General features: G+C 45.0%; 1 protein-coding gene across 1 annotated transcript in view; it reads left to right on the top strand.

The window, feature by feature from the left end:
• Window positions 1-11,923, top strand: part of ext1b (exostosin glycosyltransferase 1b) — a 58,645-nt gene that overhangs the window by 31,486 nt on the left and 15,236 nt on the right. The window contains exons 2-3 of the mRNA XM_068746911.1: window positions 8,026-8,119; window positions 10,668-10,775. Coding sequence (XP_068603012.1) covers window positions 8,026-8,119; window positions 10,668-10,775 — 202 coding nt within the window. The remainder of the gene's footprint in view (window positions 1-8,025; window positions 8,120-10,667; window positions 10,776-11,923) is intronic.

Here is an 11,923-nt window from a genome sequence, read left to right as displayed (position 1 = left end):
TGCGTTAGCTTCTGGGAAAAGGCCGTGTCTCGTTAGGACGACCTTTTGACCAATGCACGCCACGACCTCCACAGCCCCAAATGACTCAAGCACATCGCTTTTTCCTGTCGTCTTGTCCTCTCCTCTCTCTTTGCTGCCTCATCTTGTTCCAGCTTGTTACGATCAGCTTGCCCCCCCCCCCCCCCCCCCCGACGCGCGCGCGCACACACACGCACACACACACACACGTTGTTTAAGCCACAGTTCCCACAAGCCCTGGGGCCACAGCTGTAGCTCAACCGTGTCTCCCTCTGACCTCCCCATGTGGCGCTGGAGAACAGCTGTTCCTCACACACACACTCACTCACACACACACACACACACACACTCTCGCTCTCTGCAGTGCAGAGCTTTGGGGGAAGCCTCCAGGAGGTTCATTGGGTTTGCACTTTGGGTTCATCATCACAGTTAACTACGTACACAAACACAGACATATGACATGAACAGCACAGCTCGGATGCATGAGCTACAAAGGTACACGCACGCACACACACACACACACACACACATGGACAACACAGCATTCCAGCCAGAATCAAAGCTGCCAAGGCGAGTCCTCCTTTTGTTTCCTAGGGTAGGGAAGGGAATGACATTTGACCTGCGTGCCGTGACCCCGCCCATCTTTAGATCCCAAGATCAGTCATATGAGTCTAGGTCAGTGCTTCTCAATTATTTTCTGTTACGACCCCCCTACGAAGAAAAAAACATTTTGCGACCCCCCCCCAAAAAAAAGAACACTCTTGTATCCTTATTAACATAAAAAGAAATATGAAAAACGCATGTTAACTAACAGCACAGAACAGAATATTAAATCATCATTAATCATAGATTCATTTGTATTTTTCTGTATTTTATTTCTGTATCAAAGCCCTTTTTCAGTTCAGATTCCTGAAATTGCATTTTCGTGGCTAAGTGTACAGTACATCACGAGAATGATACAATCTCTATTTAAGTGAGTTAATCCAGTTCATAGGCTTAAAAAAAAGTCTCGTGACAACACGAGGCACGTCAACAAGACGAGTAAAAAGAAACGGGGCATTGGAGCCAATCGCAATCAGATCTGCTTAAGGCCATGTGACGGTCAGGATGTGTCGACATTCTGATGCTCTGGACTGATTGTGCAGCTTTTAATGAGCAGACACACTGTTTGCTGTTACTTGGGTATATTTAAACTGTTGTTTTAAGGGCCATTAGTGCAGTGTAATAGGAGAATGTGAGCCATTTAAGACCAGAAATGGCATTTTTAACTCATTGAATTCTTTTTTTTTGGGGGGGGGGGGGGGGTATTTCTATACACACCAAACCCGTCATCTGGACTGGATTCCATCCACTCAGTATCTACTGACATGTTTTGAAACTGCAGCCCACTGGATCATCCGTGCAAACAGTCTCACATGTTGTATCAGAGTTCTAGCTACGTGGCAGCACACGCGCTGATAGGTAGACATGCAACTGCACACACACACACACACACACACAGTGCAGCCTGAATTTGCATGCAGACCTCCAGCTGACATCTATCTATGATTAATGAGAGTTTGCAGGTTAAGTTTTGGCTCCTTAATGAATACAGTTTGAGCGGTTGAACCGCCCATCAATTTTTGACATGAATCTCGAATATGTTTGCATAATGTATGGTGAGATCTAAATTGAATCGTAATTGCATCATGGGGGGGGGGGCATTTGGTCTTCTCTCTCTCGTTATTTTTTCCCGTCCTCTGCACCCCCCCCACTCCCCACGATGTGCCTTTCAAACCCAATCGTTATTCTTCCATTTTCCCACAAAAAGCACACGCGCTCCGTTGGGTGCCGGCAGACAATCAGTGTGATCCCGGGGCGTGACTGACGCGTAGCGCTGATGAACTCACAGGGTATGGCAGTGCTTCGCACCGCTTGCTTTGCTTGTGACTGACAGCTGTACCTTCCCTCCCTTCCTCCCCCCCCCTGTCTCTCACCTCACCCGCACCCCGAGAGCGCCGGCTGTCTCAGACATCACGCCGCTCTCTCCAGTATCGGGAGGTGGTGACAAACGCTGTGTTTGATGCCGAGTTCAACGTCACTCTCAAATGATTGTGTGTGTGTGTGTGTGTGTGTGTGTGAGAGAGAGAGAGAGAGAGAGAGAGAGCGAGCAGATGGATTCTGGTGCTGCTCTGTTCTGCATGTTGGCCGCATGTTATCTGGATCCGGGTGGGGGTGGGGGGGGGTGCTTTCTTTTATGTCGTCTCTGACCAAAGTTGTCTCATGGATTTAGGTTGATGCTGTGTGAAGAGCTTGTTTTTTATCTCTGCATCTTGATATGTCTAAAACAGACACACCAGAGCTCGTCACATGGCATTGTGGGTTTGGGTTCGACTTTTTTTTTTTCTTCTCAGTGTGAGCGTGGGAAGAGCGAAACCCTGCGCACCTGTAGTCTCCTTCCTGGAACAGGAACAAAGTCTATTTATGACATTATAGTTGGCCTCAAATCTCAATGGTGCTTCACGGGAAATATTTTCTGTTAACTGGAGCAAGCAAAAGAGAGAGATGACTTTTATGTTTTGCTGTGTATTTTTTCTTTTCTTTTTTTAAACCCCAAATCATGTGTATTTTGAACAATATGCTAGCAGTAATGTGAGTCCAATCGGTGTAGTAATTATGCGAAAGCGGCAACCTTGACTAATGCCGGCGCACCTCCCACTGGTGGTGGTTCTGGCTCCTTCCCTGTGGTTGGGTTAGCGTTCTGGTTGGTGGCGTTGTCCTCAGGGCTCCAGGTGGCTCCAGGGCAGGGTTGATATTTCTGATTTTGGAGGAGGCTTCAGAGGGAATACATTATAATGTGTTTGCCGACAAGATGCTGGATGTGATTAAGCTGCTTCTCACCTATTGGAGGAGCGTTGAGCTGGTATTTGCTGGCAGATGGGACCCTGATAATAGACGGTGATGCTTTGAAGATAAGAGAGTTAGGCTGCGTGCATATTCACATGAATGTAAGTGTGTGTGTGTGTGTGTCTCAGTGAGGGGTAACTTCGGCGTCCTCGTTTCAGTGGCTCTAATGACAAAATGTCTCAGTGTTGACAAGAGGCCGCCGCAGAGCATGTGCTGACGTGTCTAAATCTGAGACTGTCTCACATATGTAGATCTACACACACACACACACACACGCACTAACATGCACAGTGAGGTGTCCTGAGGGCCATCTGGAGGTGCAGAGTGAAGCACGGCTGGTCTGGAGCCCTGGTCTGTAAGGTCACGCATGAAGGCGCACCAACCACAGACGAGAAGGTTGTGCTGCTACTCCGGAGCTGCCTGTGAAAACGCATTCAAATAGTCCTGGACACGTGTCTGGAATAGGGGTTGTTGAGTTTGGAATCGGCCTCACTTCCACCTTCTGCAGAGTTTTGTGTGTGTGTGTGTGTGTGTGTGTGCGCAGTCTGTATAGCTGAAAAATTGCCTCCATCTGTTGGCGGTGGAAAAAATGTGAGTGGACAAAATGAAGAGATTGCAAGGATAAAACCGTCGTAGCAAATTAGTATTGCAGCGGGAGGACTTGCTGTTATCGGGGGGGGCAAAATATTCATGCTTACACATGTGAATGGGTGAGACGGGTAGCTGCAGGGAAGGAACCGGCTGCTGATTTGAGCTGATTGAGAGAGAGAGAGAGAGAGTGTGTTTATTTTGGAACCCATCACCCGCAGATATTCTTACTGCCGGGCTCTCATTTAAATAGTAACACCGATCTAGTGCTGCTATGCAAACTAGTGCGGCTTCCTTAAACTCGTACGTTTGAAACCGAGCTGCTGCTGCTGCACCTCTCAGACCTTTATTGATGTTAAGATGAGACCTTGTCAACGTCAGCTATGAGCGCAGGCGGGGGGGGGGGCGGGATTTCCTGCAACCGTTTTCATGTTTCTGTGGGATTCAAACAGGGGGAGACTAGATGACTGGAGAGGAACAAAATGAAGAACTGAAATATGGGTGTGCAAACGAGGCCTAAGCCCTTGTTCATGCCGTCTGTAGCGGGTTGCGTGCGTTCTGTTGAAAGTCAATCAAGACTGTTTCACCGGGTATCACGCACACAGCACATCCCTGAGTCTCTGTGGTTGGCGTTCTGCTTTTCCACCTCATTATGCAAATATGCACACGCTTCAAGTTTCCATGTGTCAAAACCACAAAGACGTTCCTCCGTTCTTTAAATCAACCCTTATTTACGCTCCCACCGCAGCGTTCACCAGAGGTGAACCCTGCCCCCCTCATTTCACATTTATGTGCAGCTGTTTAGCATGCAGGCTACCTGCTGAGCTCTGCAGGGTGATGACAGTCTGCAGCAGCCACTTCTAGGGGTCTTGTAAGTGGCATCATTGGACCGGCCGCTGCGTCTGCACAGACCTCAGGGCTGGCCCGGGGTTTGTTTGAGCATTCCATGCTAGAATGCTAATTGGACATAGTGTAAGCTAGCTAATGAGCGCTAATTGGACTAATGAATTTGTTGCTGAGTGTAAAGCGGGCGCTATGGCAACAGGAGGAGGAGGAGTCTCATCTGGATGCACATATGCAAACGCTGACTCGTGCTTGTCCACATGGGTGTATGAACACACACACACACACACACACGTGCATACAACGCAATGCTCATATCTGTCACAATACACATGTGCACACACACACACACGTTATCAGCACACACACACACACAGTTAGTCTGGAGCCAAATGATGCCCCCTTTTATACCCACATGTTCACTTAGCCTGCACATCTGTCATGGTCTCGTGGGAACACACGGGACAATATGCTGCAGCTTAGACTCGTGTTTATGGGGAGTTCGAGGCTCGCGTGCAAATTACTGCTGGAATCTGTCCTTAGTCTGTCTGGGAGTCATTTACTAGACAAATGAGCACCTGTCTGTGGAGTGACATCCATAATGATAAATAACACGCTTTTCTGATGTGCACCAACCACATGATAATTTATTCTCAAGTACGGAAGGTGAGAATTTATTTTAGAGGTTTGTTTTTTTTTATTGTAAATTAATCATTCGACGTGTCAAACCAGTATTTGCCGGGGGGATTTCCTCTGTTACTGTTTTCTCTGTTATTAATACAGTAGGTGGGGGGGGGGGGGGTGGCGGCTGGTTTTTGTTCCAGCCATCATCAGCCACCTCCAGACACTTATTCTTTCACACGCTCCTGCCAACATACACATTGAAAAACCATTTTGGAAGACAAAGAAATTAGGAAGAGACTGGAGGAGAGGTCTGCGAGGCAAATATAACAACAGGCTCAAAAAGCAGCAAATTGGATCTCTTTCTCTTTGCTCCCTGGAAGATGAGCTCCTTGTGGTTTTATGCATCCATCACCCTTAAGCTCCACCCTCAGGCGCCTGCACAAGCCAGCGTGCCATCAGAACGACCAGGTGGCGGCCTGCCAGTTGCTCGCCTTTGGGGATCTGCTACTGCAAAATATATTCACACAGCACCGTGTTAAATAGATATGCAGTATTTTACCTGTTTCCACTTGATGTGTTTTATGCTTCACCGCATTTTAAAGGAACATTTGCACCTTTTAAGCCCAAGCTGCTTCAACTGTGTTGCAGATTATGTTCGTACGTGCAACTGACGGTGTCGGGTAAGGGTTAGGGTTGCACTTCATACGAGCTCGGCTATGGAAGAGGCAAGGCAGAATCAGCGGCAACGTCGGTTCTCACCATTGAGTGTGTGTTCGTGTTAGCCTGTCACTGGTTTCCAGCGTGGCCTGTCAGCTCAGCCCATATTCACACACATCAGAGTCACACTGCCGAACGAGCCCCGGCTCATCGATGGACCACAATGTGCATGTTGTGTGTTTGTGGTTTGGTTAAGTGAGAAATAATTTTCTGCCTCACCATTCTCTTCATTTCCAACCCGAATAAGCTCGCAACACCCCCCCCCCCCATAAAGGAAATTGCATTATTATTATTTTAGTTTAGGAAACAATAACAACCTCTGAGGAAATTGAAAAATACCATGAGTAGCAAAGGTTTTCTTTTTTTTACTTCATACAGGGATGCTGGCACATAATTAGCATTATTTATTCAGTCTCCACACTTTCTGAGCTGTCGTTGCTGCTGCAGGATATAGTTGACACCAAATGGTTATGACCAGTGTCTCGCGGCAGCAGGAACTGTAGCTTTGTGTGCATGGTGATGTGAGATCTTCAGAAAATAGCTCAAACAGATTTCTTTGTGTTTTTATTTCAAAGAGGTGGGTATTTATTCGCGGATGTTTTCAAAGAGAAAGTAATTAGACTGTGTTCTGCTCTGCTGGCTGTCGTGTAGCTTTCAGATGATAAGTGTCTGACGTATCATCAGAGAGATAGAGAGCAGCACCTGAGAGGATGTGCAAGACATCATGGTTATTTCTCTCATCTCATTAGATGACCATTTTCTAATTTCTTATAAACTTTAATTAATCTGGAGGAGCAGACAAACTTTGGAAATCCATATTATTATTGGATAATTACCTCGGCCAGGGAACTAACCTTTTTTTTGCCGATGACGATGTGTCTGTCCGTTAGCAGAACTATTACCTCCACAAAGGTTATGTTTTTGACGGCGTCTCTTTAAGAGGATTACAGAAAAACAACTGAATAATTCTTGGTGAAAAAATATATCTGAAGATGGGTTTTGGTCAAACTTAAATCCCGTTAAATTTTTAGAATGATCCAGATACCTGTCTGGATTAAAATAAAAGAAAAATTGGATTTTCCCAATTACTTCCAATGGACTAAGATTTTGTAAAAAGGGGTCCGATATGCACTTCTCATGTAAAATGCCTTCCGGGATGAGGTCAGGAAACAAATATTACATTTTAACATTGAAAACTCCATTTATGGATTAAAAATACACATTAACTCCAATTCACTTTTACTTTTCATGGTTGGTGTATAAAGATACCAAGAACAATTTAGACCCTTTTGGTGATGAACCAGATCACCATGTGGACGGTGTAAATCTAATTAGAAGGGGAATGAGCTGCTCGGCGGAGGCCTGCGCTCTCTGAGTGCTTTTCTAGTTTAAAGTGTTCTGAACGATTCTTGATTAAATTGTCTGCAGAGGTCGACTACGAGCGAAGGATCCATCAATTCAGTTTTCAATGGTGTCACGGTGTTCATCAGTGGGGTAACTGAAGAAGAGCTGCACCTGCAGTTCTCCTACCATGAGAGACAGCATTGAGCTCCATTACAGGCTTATTTAGAAAGGGCTGGTGTGCCACAGGGAGCTGTAATTTACCTTCAATTTGCCATCTTTAACAAATACTGGCAAGTTAATTAATGATCATCAGACAGAGCCTGAAATGTTTTTACCGTGCAGGCCTGATGAGGTCGCTGTTCAACCATTACTCTTTACATTTTTACGCACAGACTGTTAATACAAACATGTAAAAGCAGCAGGCATGCAAACATAGATTGAGACATGCATTCTATAGTTCTACTCACGCACACACACACACACACACAGGCAGCTGCGTGTTGGAAGCAGGTGTCACCCTCAGCTCATTACCTCTGGCCGGGTTGATCACCCTGCTTGGAGAGCAATAAGACACACCTCACCGGAGAGATAGAGGGATGAGGGGCCCGGAAGGAGAGGACAGAGGAGAGAGGGATGGAGGGATTTAGTAGCATGTGCTTTGTGAGATAGCAGGAAAAAAGGGAAGAACAAGGGGGGACGGGGAATCTGGGGATGCCGTGTTGGATGGCTGGACCAGTGCCTGAAAGAGAAACCGAAGCTCAAGGGGTTATTAAAAACACCCGTCACAAATGGAATCGTATTTCGTTAGTTCTCCACCAGTTAAACAACAAGCATCGTGCTAAAAAAAAGACACAAGCAATAACTGAAAAGAAGTCAGAGCAGCGAGGGGCGGTATGCGTTTCTGTCGTGGCACAAAGACTTTGAAGTGTTGCTGCTGTAAATTCCCGTTTCCTCGTTCTGGCAGTGGACTCATCACTTGTGTGTTCGCCTGTTGTGTCTCTGCAGATACGACTACAAGGAGATGCTGCACAACTCCACCTTCTGCTTGGTGCCCCGCGGCAGGCGGCTGGGCTCCTTTCGCTTCCTCGAGGCGCTACAGGTAACCAGGCATCACACACACACACACACACACACACGCAGCTGTAAATTCAAGCCTATAGCAATATCACGCCAACCTAGCTTGTGTTTTAACGCTGCTACCTGAAACCTTCGAAGTTATCTAAATTATTGCCTTTTAGTTTTTTTTAGACGAGGCATGTGGCGAATATACAGGAGGTCCCGTAAAAAGTATTTTCCATGTAGCACTGGTTTTATTCTCCATTTACAGAACGCTGTCAAAGCGGAATGCTCTCTGCAAAGGACGATCCATTAAGGGACAAACCTTTCTGAGACTGCAGGAGGCGGTGAAAGCAGTCTGTTGGTGTTCTATTAAAGCTGTTCTTCTGTGTTTTAGTTTTAGCAAACAACAGAATTTGTCACTGTACCATATACGCAAAGGGGGGGGGGGGGTCGCTCCAACTGCATACTTTGTCATGGTGAAGTGTGCGTCATCATCATTATTACCTTAATAACCTGTCAGGTAAATTCAATCCGTCGAGAATCATTTTCTAATACTGCATCTTCATTTAACTCCACTTCACACGCTCCTCTTCAAAGCTGCACACTTCACATCATCACCCCCCCCCCCCCCCCTCCGCCCCGTTCATTTCTATCACTGCTCTCTTCCACATCACTAGTCCAGCGTCCTTTACCTCTCCTTAGTGCTCACTGTCGACGCACACACACACACACACACACACACACACACACACACAACACTCACTCACTCACTTCACTCGAGAGGAAAATATGCCCTCTTCTTTTTTCTCTCGTCCCCACTTTTCTGACTCACTCCATCCATCGAGTCGCACTGGAAGACAGGGTGGAGATTATTTACAAGCTTTGGTCTTTGCATGAGAAAGCAATGCCTGATAGAGGTCAGCTGTCTGTGTGTGTGTGTGCGCTGTGTGTGTGTGCGTGTATGTGTGTGTGTGTGTGTGTGTGTGTGTGGTTTTGTGAGTTCGCACACGGACGCGGCGGCGGCTGAGCCCGAGGGCCATCTCAGGTTTATCCGACACCTTCACGACCCGGGACTGACAGGACCGTCATTCCATTATACTGCCACAACACACACACACACACACACACACACCAGCTGTTCCCTCTCTCTCCTCGCATCCCTCCATCTCTCAAAACTCCTTCACCAAAGGTCGCATTCAGCTACACCACCTCTCCAGTTTGTTCACGTCTTCTTTTTAAATTCCCCTTCCTCCTTTGGTCATCGCTCTGACTGTTCAGTAATTAATTCTTCAGCAAACTAAAGTGAACATTTTATCACAGATACAAACGCTGCAGGTGCTGAAAGAAAGCTGGCCGTCCACTGAAGACGATGAAAGGGAGCCCAACAGATTACGTCTCGTTTTTTATTGTTTGCTGGGTTTCAGGGTTCTGAATGGTTCAAGCATTGTAATAATCAATAACTAATCAAATAAACGCAGTGATAAATGTTCATAATAACAGAAATTCATGCTATTATTCTTATATATTATTTTTTTTATCTGCTTCTTAGTCACTTAGTTCAATGGTTGGCTGCTGTTTGTCATATAACTCACCATTATAGTGCAGCTACATGCTGCCTGCATGCTTCTCTTTACCGGTACTCTGATTGCTAAGCTGCTTTGCAGCAAGCTAATGCTTGATTTTACATTTTAGTAAAACCTTTATCTGAGCAAGCTCCATAGTATCCATGGTTACTTAGAATGTTGCTAATTTAAAAAAAAAAAAACCGAATTTTTTTAAAATTAAGATTTGATCAAATTACTCTTTGTAATATGAAAGACATGAAAACATAGACGTCTGATGTTTATCTTTGGCTCTACTTGTATTTTATTTTTTAGCATTTTTAAGCTAATTGTTTGGGTGTAGCCTTGATGCATTACTTTCTTTCCTTGCCCCGTCAGTCGATTCCTGCAGCAAACAGCAGACAAACTTTTGCAGCAATAGAACCAGAAGTTTCCCCGAACAGCGAAGTAGCCAAAAACAAAGCTACAAAAGGATCAACGTTGGAAATAAATTAAATATGCATATTTTTCATGTGAATCCCTAAGATGCTATCTCTGTGATGCAACTGATGCAAAATCACCTTAATCATAATGCCATGGCCAAAATAAATTCACAGTTACAGCTTTCAGTATAAATTGCGACATTTTCATAAAACAGTTTTGCATTTTACTCATGTAGTAAAAACTAGAAGGTTTAGCAGCGACACAACTGTAATTAAATCACATTTGCAGTTACAGCAAATCCAGTTATTGAAGTTCAGAGAGTTCTGCTCTGCACAGCAGCAAGTCTGCAGCTGATAAATATGGCAGCAGTAGCAGGCCTGGCTCACCATTAGCCACTGATTAGTGCCTTCCATACGTGGCTTTCTACAGTATGGATTTTTATGTATGCAATGTTCTGAGACACAGAAATCAGTGGAAACCCTTCTTTTTATTCCACTATTATCAAAGGCTACATATTACAGCCTCAGTAATATCACATAGCAAAGCATTGATCTGTAGCTGCGATAGCGTTTTGTGAAAAGCTTCCCTCTTTGTGCGTCTCAGGGCGCGTGCGTGCCGGTGATGCTGAGCAACGGCTGGGAGCTGCCTTTCTCCGAGATCATCGACTGGAACACGGCCGCCGTCATCGGCGACGAGAGGCTCCTGCTGCAGGTAACGGGGGAACATCTATCAGCCTTCCACCTGAAATCCGACTCCTCGTATCTTGTTATTGTTGGTAAATGGACCAGTTGTCTGCTAAACAATATTCAAACGGCGTGCCAAGTCCTTGACTGCTGAAAAATGTCACTCCCAAGCCCCCACACAGTAAAACAAATAGAACAAGCAAATGGATTCAGCTGAAATAGCTTGAACTTCATGGGGGGGGGGGGGGTAATTATATGCCAATTAAGTCTTAATTTGAATGAAGTGTGTAATAATATTGTTTGACATTGAGGTTTATAATGTAGGAGATTCATGCTCAGTGAGCCTGTGTAATCCTGGATATATTTCTATCTACTATACTATACTGGATTATACTGTACTGTACTATACTATATACTCGCAAGCATTATTTGCTTTTAAATAATTTAAACGCTACTTACACATGTGTATTAATTTTTAAAAAATAAGTACAGTATTTGCTTAAGAGGATAAAATTCTTCATTTCCCCATTTTATTGTGACAAAAACACTCAAGAACTGAACTGCTGCACAGATATTCAAATGAAGGTAAAAAAAAAACTTGCTGCTGCAGCATTTGAGCTTTTCTTCTGTAACACAGCCGGGTGACTGATGGTTACTTTTAAAAGCTGTGCTTCCATCCCTTGCATAAAATAAGATTCTGTCTTATCCTATGGGATTCTACCTTCTTCTTTTTTTTAAATCACTGTACTGAGGAATTTTATTGGGACCTTGGCAAACAAGACAAACTGCTCGGGGTGTGCTTTAGGCTGTCGAAGGAAAACGTCAGGATTTCGGGAAATGTGCTTTCTGGAAAAAGATTGATCCACTCTCTCCTGTGTGCTTGTAGCCGGTTGGCTTAGCTTAGCGCAAAGGCCTGAGCCCAGGGGGAAGCCACCAGCCTGGTTTTTCCAAAGGTGACAAAATCCCCCTGCTCCCAATTTCTGGACAAGATAGCAAATTGGTGCATAAACAAAAATATCAAGTTAGTCCTTATCCTACACAACCGAGTACTTCATACTTGACCTTAACTTAAGCTATGAGACTGCACTTAATCACTGTCTCATTTATTTTCCTCAAAGGAGGGAGTTGCTCCATTTAATTTTCTCAGTCTTAATGATATTGTTTCCGAATCACCAT

The sequence above is a fragment of the Brachionichthys hirsutus genome, chromosome 13 (assembly GCF_040956055.1).
Source record: "Brachionichthys hirsutus isolate HB-005 chromosome 13, CSIRO-AGI_Bhir_v1, whole genome shotgun sequence".
Lineage (NCBI taxonomy): Eukaryota > Metazoa > Chordata > Actinopteri > Lophiiformes > Brachionichthyidae > Brachionichthys > Brachionichthys hirsutus.
This window is presented reverse-complemented; position numbering and strand designations above follow the sequence as displayed.